The sequence below is a fragment of the Rattus norvegicus genome, chromosome 2 (assembly GCF_021556685.1).
Source record: "Rattus norvegicus strain SHRSP/BbbUtx chromosome 2, alternate assembly SHRSP_T2T, whole genome shotgun sequence".
NCBI lineage: Eukaryota > Metazoa > Chordata > Mammalia > Rodentia > Muridae > Rattus > Rattus norvegicus.
The window spans coordinates 145,080,828-145,105,684 of NC_141535.1; the positions used below are offsets into that span (position 1 = coordinate 145,080,828).

A 24,857-nucleotide genomic window follows, 5' to 3' on the forward strand; every position below is an offset into this window, starting at 1 on the left:
TATGCCCAGGAATGTTATAGCTATGTCTTGAGGTAAACCTGTTGCCAGTTTTCCGAGAAACTGCCAACTTGATTTTCAAAGTGACTGTCCAAGTTTACTTTCCCACCAGCAATGCTGGAGTGTTCCCCTTGCTCCACATTCTTGACAGCATGTACTGTCACTGAGTTATTGATCTTAGCCATTCAGACAGGTGAAAAATGGAATCTCAGTGTTGTTTTGATTTGCATTTCTCTGATGAGTAAGGACTTTGGACATTTTCTTCTTGGACATGATTCTGTTGAGAATTCTCTGTTTAGCTCTGTACTCCATTTTTAAATTGTGTTGTTGGCTTGTTGATTTCTTGAATTCTTTTTAACTTTTGGATATTAGCCCTCTATCAAATATAGAGCTTGTGGAGCTCTTTTTCTGTAGGCTGTTGTTTTGTTCTATTGATTGTGTCTTGTGCCTTTTGTCTTACAGAAGCTCAAAAATCTTTACAACCAAATATAAAATAAAAAATGAAAAGTTTGAAGAATTTTCATGTAGGAGATATGGGTACCTTTGGAGTGCAAGGTATGAAGTTTATTAGCTCATCTTAATGTGGGAGAAATGTTACTGTTAGAGCACCCAGGTCACTTAGGCCCTTATCAGAGAATTCCACAAGAATGGGAAACAAGTTCAAGGCTCTGGGGACCCAGGGTCCAAGGTAGCTTGATTATGGTCATAAACTGATCTTCCCCATTCCATTACCAAATGTCTTTGTAGTCACATAGTCTAAGTCACATGTTTTCTGTAGTACCAGTTACAGTATTAACTAGGCCTGCTGTCACAAACCACAGTACACTTCCCTTCTGGACCTTTAAGAATGGAGATAAGACCTCCTCTGTATGGCAGGCCTAAACCTCAATACTCTTAGATCCTCACCAGGGCAGCATGATTAAAGACCTGTTAGGTCAGCTGTTCTTCCAAAGTTTACTCTGACCTGTTAAATCTTAGGAAGGTTAGAATTTGAATTTGGTCTTCCTTGAGACATTCAACAAATTTCCACAGTGTAAGTTGAAAGTCCCAAAGATGTAGGTTCCTTTTCCAGATTTTTAGATTACTTAAAGGCTGGTACTCAGTCATGTCAACCTAAAGATTTTCATCTTGGTTGTCATATTCACAGACTTAAGCCTGTTCATTCTGTGGGTGCTATTAAACACAAGACACTGATTTTCTTTGCTCACACTCCTTATCCACAAAACAAACTAGATAATGACAGCCAGCATTCTGATAATGGTATCTTTGATTTTAAATGCATTGAGACCCCAGGAGCTCAGAGGAATAGCAAATAGTCTGAAATCCCTTATATTTAAACTTGCTTATAATTCTGAAGCCTTCTCTGTCAATGCTTCCCTATATATCAAATTTTGTTACTACACAAAAATACTGTTCCATTCAAAAGATTACCCCTGTGTCTGGGAAACAGCACCTGAATCTAAAATTCTGGTCTCATCTTTCTACTCCAATCCTGTAGATCACACCTTTCTTTCTATGTGTCTTTGACATAGCCCCAAATTCCTGCCAACTGCACCGAACTCTCTGTAACTGGACCCTCCTCCTAGTCCCCAGAACTAGGGACCCTTTCAAACTTTCCCCCCTGGTTGTTGCTATAGTTTTTTTCTGCTTAAAGCTGCTACAAAGAATCAAATCCCCTCTGGACCTCTTCTCTTGCTTCTAACCCTCTCCTCTCTCTGCTCCTCACCTTTCAGTTTTTATTGATTGACTCAAACATCCAGTACTTTCAGGTTTCTACAGTTCTTGCTTCCCAACTACACTCACAGAAAGTCGCTTGAGCCAAGAACAGTCTCCATTAACATATCCCTTTCTCCCTTTCTGACCTTCCCAAATTGGAATTGTCTGGGGGTCTTGTCTACAGAGCCTACTCAACACCCAATGGAATTCTGACACATTTTATATTCTCACAATGTGACTTTCTAGCACATCTAGATCATTGACTCCTCTTGCACCACAGCAAAAAACAAACAAACAAACAAACAAACAAACAAACAAACAAAACAACAGAACCAACTAACCAAACATCAACAACAGCAAACAAGAACACGAAGAATAACAACACCAAACCAAACCAAATCAAACAAAACCAAAATTAAAGCCATATTTGGGCCTTGGTTGTAGCCTTTGCAGATTTTTCTCATGCTCAGGGGTCACACCAATATCCACCAGGATATACCAGTGCCCTCTTCTGAACCTCAGTGGAACTGTGTGTCTGACTCTCCAGTCTGTTTGGTATGTCCCATTTCATAACCCACATAATGAGGGAAATGGGGAAAGCTTTTCTCAAGGCAGCACAGTATGATAAGATCCAAGAAATAACCTGAGGGGGCTGGTGAGAACCTGATTTTAAACAAGAAAAAGAAAAAAAACCAACCAAACCCCGTGAGCTGGTTGAGAGACATACTTCTTAAATATGCTAACCTAGATTCTAACCTACATCCTAGGTTGGAGACTATTTACACACTTCTTTTTCTCAGACACTAATAAAAAGATACCTCAAACTGGGTGACCTTCATCCCCCTCAAATTTTATTTAAAACAACTCTTAAGGTCTTAATGACAGAGCAAGAAACTATGCAAAATGGACAAGAGTTCAGACTGGAAAATAGCTAATAACAATTGCCATCCATGATCCAGGAGAACCACAATCTTTCCCTTATAACAGACCACCAGGAGGACCTTGCTTCAACTATATGGAGAGATGGGGTCGGCACATCCTCTAATCCATCAACTCCACTTAGAATATGTCCAATATACAATGTTAGGGGACATTGGAAAGAAGTGTGCTCAAAGTATTAGGCAGAGGCTAACAACTCCAAAATCTAACTCTGAAATAGAATGGCTAACTCATTACCTTGTGAGACTGCACTCTAAGGATGGAGCCTGAGTTCAGAAACTCCTACTGCCAGGGTAACGCTATGATTGATAGTAATCCAATTCATTCTTTAAGACTTGGAGGTTATGATGTGACCTTAATTGAATACTCATGACCATCAAGTCCATGTTTCAACTCTATTATGGGGATGGGAGGCTATGGGGGAACCTTATTATTAAGGTTACTATGTTGGGGTAGCTTTCTGAACTTGTAAAATGGCAGACTCCCATTCTTAGCAGGGTTTCTCTGTCTCTGTCACTGTCTGGAAAGTGTCTTTGCCTGGAGTGTGTCCATGAACACAGGGGTCTGGCTGTGTGTGACCAGTGACCTTGTACAGAGCTATCTGGAAGATTCTTCTCCCTTTCTCCCCTCAGGCTGTTGGCCAACAGACTCAGGGTAGATAGGGGGCACAGGAAGCATTATTTCTAAGTTCCATCATGCTGGGGACCAGCTCAGGGTAAGCACAGGGCTTGAAGCAGGTGGATTCAGGAGCATTGAAGGAAGAATCAGATTCAGGATACCATTTAGTTTAATGAGAGATGGGACAGAGAGGAAGCACATCTCAGTATGGCTTGACCTATGCTGACAACCTGTGTCTCTCACAGGTTTTATTCATATATAAAATAGTTTCCTCAGAAACTTTATTCATTGATTACACAGTCTTTCAGAATACATTTTTCTTCTAAAGTCTTCCTTGATTACATAAGTATATTGAAAAAGAAACAAAGCAAGCAAAAGTAATTTTATAAGAGCTAAACATTAACATTGTGATAAAATCAATTTTATTTTTAACTCAATATTTTCTTCCTTAAGACTGATGTTGTAAAGCTTTACAATTACAGAAACTAGACAGGATGACACTATTTGAATTTGATTTTGTTTCACTCTGGCAGAGAATTAATAGATCAAAGGTTACTTCCTACTTACCAAACTTGTCTTTCTGCAACAGTCCAATCTCTCTAATCCTTGCTTCATTCTTCACTTCCTTCCTGTATATTTCACACACACACACACACACACACACACACACACACACACACACACACACACACACACACACACATTAAAATACTGTGCAGCCAGTTGCTTAAGCAAAGGCAGTCTGTTCTTTGTTTTTCAATAATATCAGAAAGTCCTGGTCAGACAAGTCTGTTAGAAAGGCAGGCAATTCACTGAGACAAATGTTTTCCTGTGTATCTGTCATGTATCCTTGTGTCAATACAATTCCTATCTTTATTACAATTCTGTAAAGAACAGAAGAACACCTGGAATCCTCAAACTGATTACTTTGCCTTCAGGAAGAACCAAGGTTTTTCATTAATTGTATGATCAAAATATTTTCCTATTCATTCTGGTTCCTTATTTCTGAAGCTGAACATAAAAAGACCTAGTGATTCAGTTTGTCAGCTTCTAGAATTTCCCTAAATTTCTTTTTTAAATAATTTTCCTCAAATCATTTTTTCATGCTTACTAATAACAATCATTAATAGACTGTGTATCTAAATAGAAAATTCAAAGAAAGACTCAATTTTGTACATAGCTGTTTTTTTTTTCAGGGAAATTTCACTAACTTCACTCTTATTTACACCAGTTTCTGTTACCCCAGTTCTAGATTTTGGAAGTAAGTAGCCTTTAACAGTGAGAAATATGGGTTGGGGATTTAGCTCAGTGGTAAAGCGCTTGCCTGGCAAGTGCAAGGCCCTGGGTTCGGTCCCCAGCTCCAAAAAAAAAAAAAAAAAAAAAAAAAAAAGAAAAAAAACAGTGAGAAATATAAGTACAAGGAAGAGGTGTGTAGCAAATTTCCACCAAGGGCATTGAAAGGTCAGTCCAGGTTGTCCAAGCCTTGGAACTTTCTTAAGCAGTATCCTCAAAAACCACTTTGATTATTTTATACGTAACGCCTACCTAGTTCAAGCTTTCTAATTTCCAGGGGCCCAGGAAGTGGCCATTGTACATTTTTGTGGCTTTGGAAAACATCTTTATTGTTTATTTCCAAACCTTCTGTCTCTTCAAACTTCTTTTGGTATCACTGCAATTTGGTAATTTGTTCTGTTTTGTTGTTTGTTTGGGTTTTTCCCCACAAGTACTTTTTTGATTTTTAAGTGTGATATCTTATCAACTATTGCAAAATTGAAATTCAACTTTCAAATTCAATAAATTGACAGGCAGAGTTGATTTCTGTCTACTTATCTTGTGTTCTAACACCTTTTTGGTTCTATGTTCTTGAGATGGTATAGTGAAGGTTCATGGGAGCAGACATTTAGACCCTTGCAGGAGACTTTCCTGAGATGGGATGGAACATGTTTCTCTGTTTCTAGAGGTAGCACTATCTTACTAATCGATCCCTTTCATGATTTAGCTAGAGAGAAGAGAATTTTTGTCTTTGTTTTGACTGACTTTGGAGGTTACTGGTATTTTATGCTCAAACTCTTGGAAAAATAAATCAGAAACAACCAGAACAGCAGACCACTATGCTGTGCTATATAGGTTTAGGACTTCTCGTCCAGCATCCATCTTCTCTTCAGCTTTCAGACTATTAGTGCTTTTTTATGTGCACTCTTTACTGGTTTCATTTATATTTAGTGTGAAAATAGAGCAAATCATACCTACTTGCCTTCCTGGATGCAGAATTTCATTCTTTTAGTTTTCAGTCAATTTGAAACACTTTGATCTGGTTTGTCCATTGTCTACCTTGCCCCACAGATTCTGATCTTGTTATAAACCAAGTTGAAATTGTTTTCTTTAAATAAGAAAGTAGCACTTTCCTCATTTATTGAAATGGCTAGTATGCTTCAGTTGTGGTATTCTATGATTATTTTGTATTTGCCATGTGTTTGTTTATACGCTGCATATTTAACATATTCATTTATTATTTTACCTAAAAGGGTTAATTTTTCTGTTATCTTTGTATTTATGTTATGTTTTTAAAAACTATCTTTTTTCTGTTTTGTATTGGTTTAGACTATTTCTATTCGGTGTACTTATATGCTTACCCAATTTCTTTTTTCTATATAGTAACAAGCATTATCTATTTTCCTCACTCTTTAGTGTTTACTAATTATTTAATTGCTGAATTTTTACTTTGTGCACCCTGCAAATTTGACCCTACTCTTTTATCCCCCTCAGTCATTGCTCATATATGTGTTAAAATGTTTTAAAAAGCTCATCATCAATTCTTTTGCTGAAGGTTTCCAATCATTATTTGATGAGATATAGTTTGCTTTGTCATATTTTTCAAAAAGGACCATAAATATTTCTTGGTGTCACCCTATCCACTTGCTCTGAAGATTATAGATTCACTAGCCCCCCACAACTAAGGAATTCCTGACAATATTTTGGAGACAAAATTACAAAAATTAATTTTGTATTGAACATGCACCTATCTCTAAGTGTTTGATCACAACCTGGACTTTTATGTGAAGAGATACCACGGCCATGGCAACTCTTATAAAATAAAACATTAAAAAAATAAAATAAAACATTTAGCTGGGACTGGTTTATAGTTTCTGAAATTAATTCCATTATCACCATGACAGGCAACATGCAATGAATGAGGTGTAGTGCTGGAGAAGCTGAGAGTTTTACATCTTGATCCAAGGGCTTCAGAAAGAGACTTCGTGCCATACTGGATGTAGACTGAGCATAGGAGACCTCAAACCCTACTCTTACAGTGACATACTTTCTCTAACAAGGCCATAACTATGTCAAAAAAGCCACACCTTCTAATAGTGCCACTCCCTATTGGCATTCAAACATGTAAGTCCATGGGGGCGGTATACCTATTCAAACTACCACAGTGAGTGCCAGTTTCCAATAGCTTCTTGGCTAGAGATGGTAACCTCTGTCATAGTCTCCTTGAGGCCAGGATTCTATCTGATTTGAATCTGTGATGGCCCTGTCCATGTTGAAACAGTAAATTTGAGTTCATATGTGCAATGATTCAATGATCTTCCTGAATGATATGATGGTACATCAGTGGCACAAATTTATGGGAGTAATGAACCACTCTGATTAGATTTAAGTCTCACTCCATGAGATGCAACCTATGTCTTCCTTAAACTTTAGGCCAAGGATCTGGAGAGGTCATAGACCTAGGGAAAAAACAAATACTACTTCTCTGCTAAAGAATCATAGCCATTAAATGCCCCCCATTGACATTCTGCTATACCCATAGACCCACATAACATCATCAGAGAATCTTCCTCTGGCAGCATATGAGAACTCACAGAGAGCTCCACATCTGAGCTCTCTTATAGAGAGTAATTCTGGAATACTTACTCCTCTCCTAAATGAGATGTTTCCATACAACTCCTCCTATCATCACTTGGAGACCCCTTTACCAATTTCATGGTAGTTTCTAATGTCAAGGTCAGTGGGGGTGCAGAGACTCATCTTGAATGCCAGTTTGTAAGTAACAGAGTGAGCTGAGCACGAGCATCTCTTTTCCTCTCTTTGCTTCCTGAATGCTTATACAATGTGACGAGGCAGTCTGCCACGTTGCAGTTTTCCCTACCAGGATAATATACTCTCCACTTCTAGCAGAAGACCTCATTCCATTTCAATATTGTTTATTGTCAAGTATTTTTTTGCAGAAAGAAGAAAAATAATACAACCTCAGGAGTAGGATCATGAAAAGAACATTTGTAGGAGAATGTGTGGTTAATCAATGCAGCATATAATCTGCAAATTACAGATACTTACAAATTTGATACAAACAAAAGAACTAATTTCTACATTGAAGCATTGCTTTCATAAAAACAAAACAAAACAAAAAAAAACAAAAAAAACAACAAAAAACGAAGTAACATAAATGGAAGGAAAGCACAGACTAGTCTCCCTGGTGAATACAGATAAAACAATTCCCAGCAAAATGACTTTATTCTAGATTCAGAAGGCCAACAAAAATATCACACACCATGAACAGATTGGTTCTAGTCTATGGGTGTAAGGATGTATAATAGTAAATAAAATACAGCACCAAAAGGTAAATGACCTGTTTTAAAAACAGAGAGAAAAGTATTAAATAAAAGTTGAGCTATTTGGAGGTGCTAGGAAAAAGGGGAACAAGTGGAACCTTTTTAGCAAAAGTGAAAACCCAAAAAAGAGTGCAGAAATTGCCCAACTCCAGGCAAATGTGAAGTGAAATTATGGACATATAGGTAAATAAGTTTGATTGCACCAAAGATAAAGGAGCCATATTGAGGGAATCAGGGAAACACAACACACTGCAAATAGAACAGATCCTTTCTCTTTAATTGGGGTCACCATTTGTTCTTATTGGTTTGGCATGCTAATAAGAACCACTCTGTGCCATTCACTCATGATGGTAATAGTTTGGATTATAAATTGCTTTCTGATCCATTTGATAAAATTACTCCAGTGTAGCCACATCAATGGTTAGGCTAACACAGATGATATTTTAGGACATCCAAATACTCACAGAAGAATTGACCCTAAGCTGAGTGTTATAAAAACCCTGAGAGATTAAAAGTATCATGTTTCCAATGGGTCAGTAACAACACTAAGGCTGCAGTTCTCAAAATAAACTCCTAAAATCACATAAACCTTACATTTATCTGAATGGTAGTCTGACCTCAATATTTCAGCTAAAAATCTGCACAAACAAAAGTGGTGGCTAGGTAGTGGAAGAAAACAAAAGTCATAATTGAGAGCAGACTGAGGTGAGGTCAGCTATGTGTCTCTATGAAGTGGCCATCTCTGGGACAAGAACATTTGTGTTTGAATGTCGAAGAGATTTCTTTAACCCAACATTTTGTCTCATGATAGTGTCTAAACAATCACCAACCTAAGTAGTTTGAGCACAGTGCTGAACAATTGTTGAAGTATGTTGAAAGGGTTAAATTCTTGCTGCTATGTAGTAAATCCTTGGGCAGCTCCAGAGGATTGAAAGTGAGAGGGGCAAAGTTCAGGTCAGTACATGACTTTTAAATAATCAACTCATATTTTCATGATGCCACATTCTTTCTAATGATTTTGATTCTATCTCATTTTCATTTTAATGCTGTATAACTTAGAGGAGTGACACAAATCTATATAAAGCCAGCCAGACACTGTAAAGTTAACAGATGTTATATGGTTATACTCTAGGTCCTAGGTGTAATACTTCTAAATCATTTAACTGAGTGTATTAGTTGGGGTTCTCTAGAGTCACAGAACTTATGGAACGGATATCTATCTATCTATCTATCTATCTATCTATCTATCTATCTATCTATCTATCTATCTATCTATCTATGCATATGAATTATTGCAATAATTTACAGTTAAATAATCCAATGATGACCAGCTGTGAATGGAAAGTCCAAGAATCTAGTAGTTGCTCAGTCTCAGAAGACTGGATGGTTTTACTGGTCTTTAGTGTATGGTGAAGAAGTAGGCTCTAATGCCTGTGAAGGAATGGTTGTGCTAGCAAGGTGAGAGCAGGCAGGCAGAGACCAAGAGCTTCCTTCTTCCAGGTCCTTATATAGACTCAGCCAGAGATGGGACTCAGATTAAAGGTGTGTGTCCTGCCTGAAAATCTGGATCAAAGGTGTATGTCTTCCTGTGTCAAAAGTCCAGATTAGAAATGGATTCATGCACTTCAAACCAACCAGAAAATCTCTCACAGGTGTGCCCTCCATTTCTAGATTGTAGTTCATTCAAATATAGTCAGTTGACCACCAAGAATAGCTATCATACTAAGTTTCTAGTTTTCTATCCATATGTTCTTGTTTTGCAGAAACTATAGAAGTATTAACAGCAAGTTGACTAATAAAATAGGAAGTTTGTTATTGTTAAACAGAGATTTCAAGTTCAATGAAACATAACATACTGTAAAAGGAAAAAACATGAAGAAGGTTCAGGTGGTTGTCTAGGAGATGGCTGAACTCATTCTATGAAAAGGACAAAGAATTGAACATTCAGGAAAGACAGAAGACCAAGTCACAGAGAAAGCAAAACAAACAAACAAACAAACAAACAAACAAAAAACCCCCAAAACCCCAGCTTTATATTAAAGAGCTTTTATCAAAATGGGAGAGATCCTAAGCTGGATTCTGCTAAGCAGAACCTGGATTGGGTATTTTATAGGGTCCTTAGGTCCTTCCCTTTCATCTTTTGGTTATGTCTTCTCAAAAAATAAACTAGTATCTGAGGGAAAACACATTCACTTTACATGGCTACCTATGTCTTTCTAATTCTTTCTCAACTTGTGATTAATACTTAATGAAGACAAGCAATTTTCATGAAGTCTGGTTTGATATGATGGCCAACCTTCTTTCTCTTTACAAATGCAATATGCAGAATATGCAGAGTGATGTTACTTAAGATGTTATAGCTTGATAAACAATAGCAGAGAAACCCTGTAGTTAACCTTTCCCGATTTATTTGCAATAGCAAAATAAATGTAATTAATCTTTACAATTAATTAATTTGTGATTAAATGCAATAGCAAAATTAATGTCTGAATGCCAGGGACAAGGCTCATATGGTGAAGTCTAAGAGATCAATGAGGTAATCATAGCTGAGAAGAACAAAGAAGCTCAAACTGCAGGAAAACACTAGTGAAAATAAATTTGGAGAGAAGGATTAGATTACCAGTTAAATTCACAAAACATACTTAAATTTCTTTTCACAGAGTTTATTCAGTATTAAGAATAAGGATCAAAAATGTCACACAATCATACCCAAGCATCAGAATCACCAAGATTTCAGAAAATTGAACATTGATTTTAATGTTTCCTAGTGAAAATGCTGCTATTTTTATGAATTTATTTGTGCTGACAGGAACATGGGTACCATCATCACAGGAAAGCAAGCATGTCTGGAGATTATCACTCAGATAACTCCCTGGATATGCAGTCTCTGTGTGCACAATAGATCACCACATGAATTCAAAAGAATACTATAAATAGTTATACCTTCAGCCTGTAGTTGGCTGGGTAACATCCCTCCATTCAGAGGCATTGTCTATCAACGAATGCAATCCACTCTCACGTTTGACCCCCCAAAAGTTAAAGTACATATTTATGCTTTAGGAATGATTTGCCGTAAGATGTTAACCTTTTTTCCAATACAGAAATTGTTCTTTGGAAAAGCAGTGTATAAACTTCATGAGACATGAATAACAAGAACCTTAATTTACCTAGAACTGACAAAGATAATGCATGGACAGCACTTAAATAGAAAAACCATAGAAGTGCACTGCAAGTCTCAGTCCATACAAATGTCACTACAATTGTACTTTATCACACTTTCTTCTCATTCGTGGTCTCTTTTCCTCTTTTTTTTTTTTTGTTAAAATTTTTTTGAAACAGCATGCCACTATATAGCCACGGTTGTACTAGAATTAACTATATAGACCATCTTGACCTTGAACTCTCAGATCTCTGTACCTTGCTGCTTCTGGAGTACTGGAGAGTAATATGCTAACTGAGCTAGTCCTCAAGATTCCATTTATATCACAAACCTGTATTTCATCACATTTCGCACTATCCTACCATTAAAATAAATGCTCAAGAGTACGTCTTTCCTGACAAATGATAATTGATGGCAATAATGAATGAATATCCTCATTTTAGCAACATTTCTAAGACCTAGGAGATGAACTTTCTCAAACATATTCAGTAATATTTATTCAAACTGAATAGTTTTACTCAAAACTCAGATTATTTTGTGCCCCATTCATCATACAATATTTCAAAATATAGCTATCAGATACTTTTCTAACTACGTCACTTCATAGCTACATGTACCTCTAATTCATAGGTTTTCCTCTAACCAATGAATATACCTATCTCTTATTTTAAATCCTAGATTTAAAGCCACGGCACCCATAGTGAAGGATAGAGCTCCATGAATTCCTTCCTCCATGTGGTCGTGAAAAACTTGAACTCCAACATTTCTAAGTCGAGCGATGTAAATGAAACTATCATCTCTTAAGAGATCATGTTCGCAAGTGAGGATATAAGTTAGTGGTAAACTCTGTAACTGGGAGTCATTGGCTAGCAAAGGAAACAGCCTGCTATCCATAAGCACTGGGTAGGAAGCATTCACCTTCCCAAGAACTGGTTCAGTGTAAACATAGTTCTTTTTGTACTTCTCAGGAAGGAAGTTACTCCAGTTAACAAACTTGAACAGGTGTCTCGATTCTTCGGGCATGTGTTCGTTCCTCAGTAAGGCCTGGATCATTGATGAGTCTTCAGTTACATATAGAGACGCCAACTTGAACATCATCTCCCTGTGCAGGATTGGACCATGTGGATACTCTCGATGAGATGGCAGGAAGGTGTCAACCAACTGTAGGCCGGGGTATATTAAGGCTTGTGCCTTGATTCTATTTTTGAATTCTGGATCACTCCGTAGCTATGAATATAATGAATACTCATGAGTCAATAGCTTTCAAACAAAAGGATTGGCAGCTTTACTTTACTAGCCTGAGGTAAAATAAATTTATCAATCTGAAGCATTATCAGTGATTTTTCCTCATAATTTCATCTGTTCAGGAACAATGCATAGTCTGTTTCTCACACATTTATTCACATGTGACAAGCAAACGGGAAAATGGTCAGGATGATCAGAAACATCCTAGTTAAAGATGACAGAATAACTATAATGTATTTGTTCTTTGTTTCTTTTAAGAGATTTAGCTTTTGTTGTTTGTAATAAAGCCTTGTTGCGAATCTCAGGTTGTGATAACATAGTGTCCTCCTGCCTCAGTTTCCCAACTGCTATAACAATAAGCATGTCTTACAATGTTAAGTTTCCCTAAAAGGATATTTGAGTCATATAATAAGCAAAGTCTACAAATACAATAAAATGCAATTGCCAATAGTTACATAGTAAGTAAAGTCTAACGGAACCTGGAATGCTAAAGAAAACACTTAACATTTATTTAAGTGGTGTGGTGTGATAACAGTGATAGAGGAGACAGAGAATAATGTATGAAAAGCAGAAGATTAGAAAAGGATGTGAAATGTTGTGTGTGAAACCTCAGTTTTTTTTATCAGAAATAAGAGGAGTTGAGAGTCTACGGTTAAAGTCTTCTTATACACTCCACAGCAGCGAACCTAGATTTCTTCTGTGAGCATGAGAACCTCGATGGCACCACCTTCTATAGCACATCTGCGTCAGTGACTGTATCTTCTGCCATTCTTTGGAAAATCCCAAGCTATTCAAAAAGCTCTTGAGCATACGGAAAATCTCTTGTGCTGTGCATGAAATCATCAGTTGTCAATAAAATGCTGTTGGCCTATGAGTTTAGGCAGAAAATAAGGAGGTGGAAGTTTTGGTATAGAGAGAGGACTTCTGGGATAGAGTCAGGTGCCATGAGATCTGCCCCAAACTCTGAGAAAGATGACCACATGAGCCTGAGGAGAGGTAATCAACCACATGGAGGTAGTTAGAATAGAGTAAATGGGATAATTGAGCTAGTGGGGATAAGCCAAAGCTTGTGGCCTAGGCATTTATTCATATATGGTTAAGTCTCAGTCATTGTTTCTGGAACTTGTGCATGGGCAAAAAAACATGAGGGCCACGCCCTCATAAAGTCAAAGGACTTACACAAAATGAAAGAAGTCTATGAAATCTCCTTAGCTCATCACAAGGCTAACCATCTGAACTATTCCAGATTACAGACCAATAGGAGGCAGGTTGCACAAGTCAGGAAGAAAGTCAAGAAATAAAATATTTCTCAAGAGAACCTTTCCAGGTTCTTGTTACTTACCAGTGGTTTTGGAATAGGAATTTTCTAAATTAAATGAAGCCCCTCAGAAGAGTAGAGAAAAATTCTTCAGGGAGCACAGTTTCAAAACTGAGGCAGGATTGTTACAGCTTCTTCAAGTGTAGCAGGGCTACTGCCCACAAGTTACCTAGTACACATGCTTAGTACCCGAGGAACACCAAAGTTATAAGGTAGTTTGACCTTTTAATTTCATATTGAAATACAAAAGAAAATAAATGAGAAATCACTCCAATCAGATGTGGAGTACATGGAGATGGCTCAGTCAGTAAATTATTTGTTGATGTAAACTTGATGACCTGAGTACAGATATCCAGAACACAGAAATCTGGGCATAGCAGCATACACCTGTTACCTCAGCACTGTGTAGGTAGAGTGGACTCAAGGGGAATCCTGAAGTTAAATGTACAGCAAATCTAGCTGACTCAGAGATCTCAGGCCCCATAAAAGACCCAGTTTCAAAAATTGAAATATAGAAGAAATAAAGGCAGAGATATATAGAAGAAGACACCCAATGTCAACCTCTGGAATCTACATGTATAACATACATGTAAACATGCATACACAAGTACACACATTTTTAAATGTGTATACTAACATAAACCCATGTGTACACACACACACACACACACACACACACACACACACACACACACACATGCGCGCACACACACATTAAGTAAAAACTATTGTATTTAACGTAGAGAAAGGAGAATAGTTCTCTAGGTAGTAGTTGAAAATTCCACATGCTCTAAATCAAAATAGTTTGGAATAAATGCCACAATACATTACCCATTGGGAAGAGGGTCTGGGCTTCAAATTTCACTAGTCCTGTGCTTTTCTGAACCACTAGATTCCTTCTTCTTCTAATAGCCATTGTACTAAAGCTAGTGAAACTTCATGATAGAAATAGTGTCTTTACCTCTAAGTTTTCAGTTTTAAATTTTATTTTAAACTTTATTATAAAGAAACTTTTTAAATAAAAGCCATCAAAAATGTTCATTAATATCAATATCATTTAATATAAGCTCCGGAATTTAGAACCTAGCACACTAAAATGATTTCAGAATATCTTATGCAAAATTCCCTGTAGAGACTCTGGTGACTGGGAAAAGATACTTTTTCACTGAAAAGCGCAATTGCTGTATAATTGGCAGTATGGACACTTATCTAGGACTCTGAACAGCTGATTCAGAGCAGCAGTAGATGCCTTACCCTTGGCAAGTCAGATGGGTCACAGGGTCTAACCTGGTCCAAAACATCTGACCCTTTAAGCACGGAAAGGAGACTTGCTGGCCACATTTCTGCTTGTCACAATCATTTTACATGTGACAGCCTTTTGTGACACCAACCTGGACTTTGAGGGAAGAGTGTCACCCTTACAACTGAATCAGAAAATGGCTTTACATTCAGTACAATGCTCCCATCGCCACAGACATAAGCAACCCCTCACTGCCATGCTTCTCCTGCCATTGCTTACCAAATGTTTCAAACTAGGAGCTGTTAAAATACCCTCCTCCCTTTAATTGCTTCTTCTCAGATATTTAGTCTCAGAGGAAAAAAGTATCTAATGCACTCATCAATGACAGTAATAGAAAAATATTGATAATTTTTATATTTTATCTGTAGAAACTCAATAAATCATGAATGCAAAATCCATTACTCTAATGAATAGAGTGGCTCATAAATAATGTATTTTTCTAACATTGGCATGGTGAGTCAGAATCATTACAGTTTCCTAAATACCTGGTTCTTTTTGAGTTGTTGGTGCAGGAGGCTTATAAGGCCAGAGAAACTACAAACTACAGAGAAACTCAGGGAATTTTATTAAAAGCCCTTTTAGAAACAGTTTAAGTTTAAAAGTAAAGTTTTCATAGTTGTATGGCAACATGTATGCTTAGCAAGCATGCTGCTCTGGATTTAATGCCCAGAACCTTCCCCCAACCCCTAAAAAATGTAAGATTGTAAAAGCCTTCTCTAGCATTAGACAATAAAACTACATCTAGAGTAATATCATACGAAAATGGATAATTGACTTGTTTAAATTTCACACATAATAGCATAAAAGTAATGCAAACACAACTAAAGCTTAGCTTCTTTTGAGTTAGGATTAAAAGACACACACACACACACACACACACACACACACACACACACACATATATATATATACATACTTGTATATATACATATATACAACATACCAGTTGAGTCACTGTTGCTGCCAAAGCACCCCCAGAACTCTCTCCCATAATGCAGATGCGTGAGGGATCCACTCTGTATTTTGCAAGAATTTTCTCCTGGAGAAAGAACTTGGTTGCAGAAACACAGTCTTCAAGGGCAGCTGGGAATAGATACTTGGGAGCAAGTCTGTATCTTTAGAGGTAAATCAAAGCAAAAGCACAACAAAACCCTTGTTAAAATTATGCAAGGAAATATCTCAGTCTCAACAGATACACTGATATGTTGGCCCTACTTTGAATCTAGTTAATCACAAATTAACTAGAGCTCACTGGTAAGGTCTGTCTTAAAGTGGGGAGTAGATTGTGGTTAAGGGTTTCAGATATTGGTTGTAAGGGGAACAAGTGAGACAGAAGATGTGTTCACCCTGTGATATCTGCACGTGTCAGTAACCCTCTGAATATCTGGTGACTCAAAAGCAATTTACAATCATTGACAGGAATACCCAGAAACTTTAAATGCAGAAAATATGAATAAATTATTGACAGATGGCTTTATAAATGTATGTATGTACATACTCAACGAAAATGTAGAATTTCATACTTTAAATTGAAGATCAGAATTTAAATCAAGATAGTCATGAAATATGCATATTTGAAGCATTTGAAAGATCTTACTCAAATATTTGAGCTTTTCCTTAGTTCAAGTACAACTACATAGGTCTTTTCATTCTTTGTTGTGTGCATTCTGTCTTTGGAGTACACCTCAATGGAGTTCACGTTTTTAATTTTATTATTTTAATAGGGGCTAGAATTAGTGATTATTTCACATTCTTATATTAAACAATGGCCATAATATGGTCCTTGTAGATGTTTATGTTTTACTCTTAAATATTTGAAAACTAGCAAAATGACTTAAAATGATAATATTCTTCAAGGTAAAGAATAGCAAGTACCTGAAATCGTGTAGAATTCCTCAATAGTGTATAATATAGATCACATCACTAAAAAAACTTATTTAAGATGATACTGTGTTAAATTTAGCTAAAATTATTACATGGAAGGCACATCATTCTTACAGCTATAATTTATATATTTCTCAAAACAAAGCTTTTTTTCTGGTTCCATTAACAAGTAATTATGAGCAGGACAGAACTGAAGTCTCTAGTGGGTTCTACTGGCCCCTATTATATTCTCAACTATGAAATTCCTTGCACTGATTTCGTCTGAGGTCTGTAAATCTGTAAAATCCATTTGTACACCATGCACAATGGCACTGGCAAAATGTGAAGTCTTCATTCTTCTGGTGAGAGTTCCAGTAGGACAGAGGAAACAGTTGCTATTAAGTAAAAAGAACTTGCTCATATTCTTGTACGTTATTGGAAATGTTTATAAAAGTTATGAGATAATAAGATATAGTTTTGATAATGCTTAAAATATTCAAAATTTCCTAATGTTTTCACAAAAATAAAAACAACCCTGGAACCAAGAAGAACAGTAACCCTATACTGTTTTATAAGCAGGTCAAATAAAATCCAACATCCCAAGAATATAATGAGCACACTTTTTAGGTATGTTACCTGCAGATAGAGTTAGCTACTTGTGAAACTTGGAATTTATACTTCCGGAGATGTTACAGCTCTGATAACAAAGATGCTTATTCTTCTGAACTTATTTCTACAATGGCAAAAATCACAGCAGATACTAATGCCTTTGAGGACACACCGATATAAAAATTCTAGGAAAAAAATTATATAACAAAACCCCACAGGGTATAGCTATTTGATGGCTAGGTGGCAAGCTCTGATGAAGTCAAGCCTATGCTGTGAGGGCCCAGGATGTGATAAAATGTATTATTATTCTCTTACTCTATTCCTAAAACGACAGCACCAATCTTGTTTGATATGAGTCTGTTCATGTTGTCATGAGCTGTTATCTCTGAAATGAATAGAATAAATATAGATTGGTGAACTGTAGATAGAGAAACAATGGAAACCCACAAATACCCATTAATATGGTAGAAATGTGGATTGTGGCTAATTGGTGGAACCCTGTAATCCCCACTTTTGTTGTTATGTAGAGCAATACTCTGTTAGAATTCAGGAAATACAACTCATTACCACAATATTCTATAAAACTCTTGCTAGAAGAATTGGGAAATATGGAATTAAATTGAAAAATATTTGTAGCTAGTGTTAAAATTTTCAAAAAGGAAAACATTTACCACAGTTATCTTTAAAATAAATTTTTCAATGAAGGGTCATCAGCTTACTTAAAGCAAGATGCACTTTTGCTGTAATTAAAACAAATAAATTTTCCTTTGCCAAAGGCTTACATGAGGTCATGCATATTTGATAAACTTAGAAGTGAACTTCATATTACCTTCCTATATAGAAAAGACATTTAATTTTTATAAAATCAAGTAATAATACAGTCTTACATTTGTAGTTCCTTAAAAAAGTTAACTGTGGCTAAAATAGAGTTACAATCAAGTTAAAAGAATTTAAAAGAGAACAAAGGAATGTAGCAATGCCAATATTTTTCTTTGATAGAAATATATATTAATTTACCTAAAATATATAAATTTCCAAACATCATGTTAGAGATAAAATCATAATAATCAGAGGAAATAAATTTGAGAAAAATTTAAATTTTTAGTGAAAAATAATAAATTTATGAGAATTTTTAGAGTTCAGAGAAATATATATAACCAAATTTAGTTGAAATATAAACTTAGAGTACAGGGAGGAAGTGGCCAAAATTATGGAAATAGGAATGGAAGATCTATACTTAAATACAACAAAAGGTTTATCACTAGGTAGTCAATAGGTCTCAATTATTTATCAATAATTCATGTAGCTGTATTTTCAAATCATGGAAGGTGAGAAAGAAGGTACCAGAAATGAAGTAATGGGGATAAGCCTTTGGATTAAGGAAAGAAGATTAGGAGCAATCTAAATGGTAAGCTGGCAAATGTGGACAAGAACACTGTGCTCAGAATTCTGTGACCGGAACATGTCATAAAGTTTAGGAAATTAGAGATTGCAAAGTAGAGCACAGTGATCATTCACTAGGGATGTTTGCCTTTCTTTTGTTCTTGGGAAATTTATTTATTTCTCTGTCTACTCCTTGAGAAAGTAATATGATGGCATCTGTTAAGGAATTCTCATGATTCACTAATAATCAGGTATGCAGACCAGTCTGCAACTGAGTTGATTGATTAAATCCAGCAACAACGTTAGAGATGGGAAACACCCCATATCAATAGGATGGGCATGGGGGCTAGAGTAGAAACAAAAAATTAAGTATAGAAAAACATGGAACCAACAACCAAAGAATAAAATACTGCAATGTAGGGAATATTAATATTGGTAAAGTATAAACAATTAACTCATTTCAACCTGGTTTTCACTTTTCTCTTGTTTTAATGTTGAAGTTGCAAATGAAGGGATAAAGCAAAGGAGGAAAAAGGAAGGACACAGAAATTTCCTTCATATAAGCTAACAGAGTAGCAGAGAGCAGTGGTTTCTCTCAGATTAAACTGTTCTAAGAAAGAGTCAAAAGGGAAAGAAGAGACAAGCATGGAAATAAGTCTCAGAAAATAAAGAATTTTAAGGAAATAACTAGAAAGAACAATCACGGGCTGACAGAGAACAAGGCAGAAAAGCCAGTGCCTACTCAGGAATCAACAAAGGGGCTACAACTGCAGGTAGAAGAAACACAAATCAGGTGACAATTTGGAAGGAAATATAATTCCTGGTAAAATAGAGACTCATCTTGACCAAAAGATAAACATGTCTTATCCCAGGATGTAAACAGAGAGTAATGAAGAAGGGATCAATAAGAAGCCAGTAAGCTTCAGACAGTGTAGACAGGTAAGGAGAGAGGTGGACTGGGAGATACCAAACATACGCACTTATGACAAAGAAGGAGCAGGTAAGGTTGGAAACAGGATGGCAATTTAGAAATGTCACAAGCAAAACAGTGGTCCTAACTGCTTCTGAGGCATTTTTCAGCAACATGAAGCACATGCATGGACAGCTCAATGGGAGCCTTAATGCCCTGGTTTCTGCTAATAGGCCTTATAGGTTGGTTCCTCTCCTTTCTAACTGTTGGACATTGAAAACATTTCATAATCTATTAGTTTTTTCACCATGAAAAAAATGATGATAATACCTATCTGAACAGGTACCAACTCAGCAGAAGTATCTGAAATACGTTTCAGAAACATGCTCCCTCAGTTGGATGCCTAGCTTTTCACAGTGGCATTTTTGTGTAACTTGAAATAATAACAGATTATGAAGAGAAAATACTGGATTTTATGATTAAGCTAAAGTTCATTGAAAACAGGAGTGCTATTAATTGTTGCGTCTGTTAAGTACACAACACAACATTTTAACACTTTTATCTATAGTAAATCCATAAGTCATCAAGTCTAAAATTCTCTCTATCCCACCTCACTTCTCTTTGTCTCTCTGTCTTTCTGTATGTCTCTGTCTCTCTCCTCTCTCTGTCTCTGTCTCTCTGTTTATCCTATCTGTCTGTCTGTCTGTCTCACCTCTGGACAGCAATACAGAGATTTATGACAGGAACTGATTACTCAGGTTTATTTCATTTTTTTTCATTCTAACACCAAGTTATGCTTTGAGTTCTAAGCCTCAAATGTTATTTTCATATCATAATCTACTACTTGAACAAATGTGGACTGCAGTATGACAACAATTATATTTCAGATCCAACAGCTACAGCATCTGGTTCACATTAGGGTTTTATACAATTTATGTGATTAGAGTGTTTTAATCTGAATTCCAAATTTATCTTTTAAACTTCTGAGTCTAGGCTATCCACATGTTTATTTAAAAGTAACATTTTCCTAAAAAAACGATCATATATCTACATGACTGTTTTAGTTACCAAGCTGTAAATGAAGAAATATGTGTGAACAATGACCCATACATTCTAATGTATCTCTACTAAGAAGTACATATTACCCAAGTCAACATTATGTTGACAAAACTTGGTCGATACACAACACTTATTTGAATATAAATATATGAACAACACACACATCAGAAATACACTTACTGCAACTTCCGAAGACAAAGATACCACCATGAATGAAAATAATAGCTGGTCTCTTTCTCTCTGACTTCCTCTTTGGCACATGCAGACGAACAGGGATGTTACTGAAGTCTGTGTCAATCACTGTAACATTTTCATCTGAAACTGGTTGTGCAATGTAAAATGTTGCCACAATTGAAAATATTTTTTCATACTTCATGAGACCTATGTTTTCAAATAATGTGGCCTACAAAAGCATGACAAAATTTTAACCATTATACATTTTTATTTTAATAACAACAAATAAACATACGTAACGATAAAAACAAATAATGTGATAATACTCTGGAGGACTGATTTTATTTTTTAACTGTATATTGATAGCAAGTATATCTCACTTTGTTCATCTGCACCAGACTAGCACAAGATTAAGTTCATGAAAAGTCTCATGGTAGGGGATGAGCAAATAAAATCCCCTTCCTCCCTGAGGACATACTGACAGATATTGGTTGTTGAGGAAGGAGGCATAATTTTCTTTAATATCTGTTAATCATTTACCCTTGCTCTAGTAAATAATCTCCCTGCAATTTTTACCAAGAAACAATTAAACTCATTGGATTGCACGAAAGATTGAAGATGTAAAAGTAGGAGGAAAATGTGTTTAAAAAATGGATTCCAGCAGGCTCATGAAAGGGCAGGAAAAGGAAATTTATCAGGTAAATGAATAAAATGGTCAATACCTACCTAACTAACTAACTAATTAACTAGCTAGCTAACTGACTAACTAAATACACAAATGCTTGCAGATATTATATTGGTACTGACCTGGAAACTTTATCCCTACTTTCTAGTCGTTATCAGACTGGAAGTTGCTATGCATACTATCAGAAAAGAAATATAATCACCAATCTTGCCCAACTCTGACCCTGTGAACTACTATAGTCACTGGGGCTGGCAAGACTTACCTACTATTGCAATAGAGATTTGAACAGTATGGGTTAAACAATCACATTCTTATTGGATTTAAACTCCATTATACAAGATGAAACATATAACCGATCCCATTGTTGGCTCAAGAATCTGTGCATAGACAGGTCATAGGCCATACCAGGCAATCTACTACTGCTAGTCTAGTAAATGTACATAATATTAAACTAACTCCTAATGACTTATTGTTACAGCCATAGATTAATGCATCTCTCAATTCTTATCACAGAAGCATCTGTTTGGAGTATATTGTGATTAACACAGACGCAAACTGGACTCAACTCTAAGTGGAACATCTCTACTGCCTTCTCTCCTGCCAAAGTTCAAAGATCATTGTAGAAGAGGAGATTGAAAGACTATATAAGCCAGAGATACCGAATGAATTAAACAACAACAACAACAACAACAACAACAACAACAACAACAACAACCCAGTGTTCTCCAGTATTGTAGCTGAATGTGTGATGGTGACAGCATGCACAGGCCTATGAAACCCAAGTCACACTAAATCCCATCTTGGTAGAGGGAAATACACAAGATTTCCTACCCCTAGGCAATGAGCTATTGGCAGTTATTAGCTGGACGGGGGAGGGGGGATTCAGTTCTTTTTAAGGGGTTGGCTTCTAGTATAACACCTGATCTCCAGTTGTTAGCTGCACATCCAAGAGTATTCAGGAAGTACATGTTGGAGATGATTAGTAGGAAAAAAAGAACACAAGTTAGGACATTTGAACAGTTAAGAAAGGAGTTTGAAGACTGGTAAAACTTAATTGTACATAATTCTCAAAGAATTAATAAACCAGAAAATGCACAAAGTACAAGTAAAAAATAAATAACTTAAGTATGAAATGTTTAGAAATAATAGTAATATCATTCAACACCACCACAAATTTCAATGTATTTTGCATAGGTATGACTTAAATATAGTTTTATCTGAAACAAAAAATATATGTAATGTGGCATTTTATGTATATTCCAATATTTTATTTTTATTTTATTGGTCACTCAATTTAGTATTATAAAATTTTCTCTCTCTCTCTCTCCCTCTCTCTCTCTCTCTCTCTCTCTCTCTCTCTCTGTGTGTGTGTGTGTGTGTGTGTGTGTGTGTGTTTAAACATGTCAACCATGTGTGCTTGTGGAAGCTACACTGTGGTGTTGGTCTTTATCTTTTAACCTTGTTTAAGACAAGTTCTATTGCTCCAGTTATATATGCCAATATTTCTAACCCAGAAGCTCTCTGTGAGTTCTGGAGACTGGAATGCAGATCCTCATGCTTGCACAGAAATGCCTTTGCTCATTATGCAGTTTCCATTGTCTGTAATTTAGTTTTAATATTTTAAAATGTTATACAGTTACCATAATTATAATAGTTTATGATCCCCATTTTCAGCTGCAAAGCAGTGTCTTGTTTTTCCTTAAAATCACTTGAAGGGAAAAGAAGCTACTTTTTACTTATACCATTGAAGTCAGGCTCTCTCGAATATTTATGATAAGCTATCTAAAGCATTACTGACCAATTCCGTTAGATCATTGTATCTTTTTATGTGACTAAAATATTCCAGAGAAGATATTGTTGTAACTGTCTCATGATACTAAAGTCATAAAGGTATACCCATCTACATCAATGACTCCAGAAACTCTCATAGCTGAGCACTGTTATACAGATAGGAATTGGAAGAACAATGTGTAATCCCATTTATTTAGGTTAGTGGTACACATCATCTTCATTGTATAAGTAGATGATATATTATAGATGTAAAAAAGGTAATAAAATGCTTAATTCTAAGGGAATGCAATAAGTAGAACAGGAAAATCATAGTTGTATAAAGAATTATGTGAGGAGTGACAAGTGCTGTTGATGGTATCAGAACTTCTGTTTTGTCACACTCAAGAGATTTTACAATAGTATAAAGCTCTCAACTTGAAAACAAATATGTACACATAAAATATGCTTATATAAAAATGCATATTAAGAAAAAAGTCCAGGGCCAGAGAGTTTTAGCACAGAATTATGCCAGATTTTAAAGAAGAGCTAACACCAACACTCTTCAAATTATTTCACAAAATAGAAACAGAAGGAACATTGCCAAATTTATTCTAGGAGGACATAGTCGTTCTGATACCCAAACCACACAAAGATTCAACAAAGGAAAGAATTACATACCAATTTCCCTTATGGACATAGATGGAAAATACTCAAGGAAATACTCAAAACCTGAATCTAAGATCATCTATCACGATCAAATAGGATTCTTTCCAGAGATGAAAGGTTGGTTCAATGTAAAATATCAGTATGTAATTCAGCACGAAAAACTGAATGAAAAACAAAACAGAACAAAACACATGACCATCTCATTAGATGCCAAAAAAGCTTTTGACAAAATCCAACACCCCTTCAAGATAAAATTCATGGAAAGATTAAGGATACAAGGACATTTACAACAAGCCTATAGTCAACAACTAATTAATGTAGAGAAACTCAAAGTAATTCCATTGAAAACTGGAACAAGACAAGGCTGTCCATTCTCTCCACACCTACTCAATGTAGTACTTGAAGTTCTAACTAGAGCAATCAGAGAACTGGAGAAAATCAAGGGGCTATAAATTGGAAAGGCAGAAGTCAAAATATCACTATTTACAGATAATATGATTGTGTACATGAGTACCCCTAAACATTCTACCACGGAACTCCTGCAGGTGATAAGCATCTTCATCAAGGTAGCCAAATACAAAATTAACTTAAAAAATAAATACAAATTAAAAATCAGTAGCCCTCCTATGTACAAATGACAGACAAAGGAAGAATTCAGGGAAATTATATCCTCCATAATATCTACAAATAATATAAGGTATTTTGCAATAATCCTAAAAAAGCAAGTAAAAGACATGATTGACAAAAACAAATCTTTGAAATAGATGTTAGCAGATGCAAAAATGACCCGTGTTCATGGACTGATAGAATTAACACGATAAAAATGGCC

General features: G+C 35.9%; 1 protein-coding gene across 8 annotated transcripts in view; it reads right to left on the reverse strand.

Annotated features, from left to right (window-relative positions):
• Nucleotides 1-10,528: 10,528 nt before the first annotated feature.
• The window catches only part of Aadacl2l (arylacetamide deacetylase-like 2 like), a 39,989-nt gene continuing 25,660 nt past the window's right edge, over nt 10,529-24,857 (reverse strand). For 4 of the 8 annotated variants that reach the window (XM_087619462.1, XM_087619460.1, XM_087619458.1 and 1 more), the window contains 5 exons: nt 24,041-24,189; nt 20,914-21,136; nt 17,697-17,766; nt 15,853-16,024; nt 10,529-12,273 (listed from right to left, as the gene is read on the reverse strand). In XM_087619462.1, coding sequence (XP_087475588.1) covers nt 11,671-12,273; nt 15,853-16,024; nt 17,697-17,766; nt 20,914-21,109 — 1,041 coding nt within the window. In that variant the 5' untranslated portion in view covers nt 21,110-21,136; nt 24,041-24,189 and the 3' untranslated portion in view covers nt 10,529-11,670. 8 annotated transcript variants of the gene reach the window in all.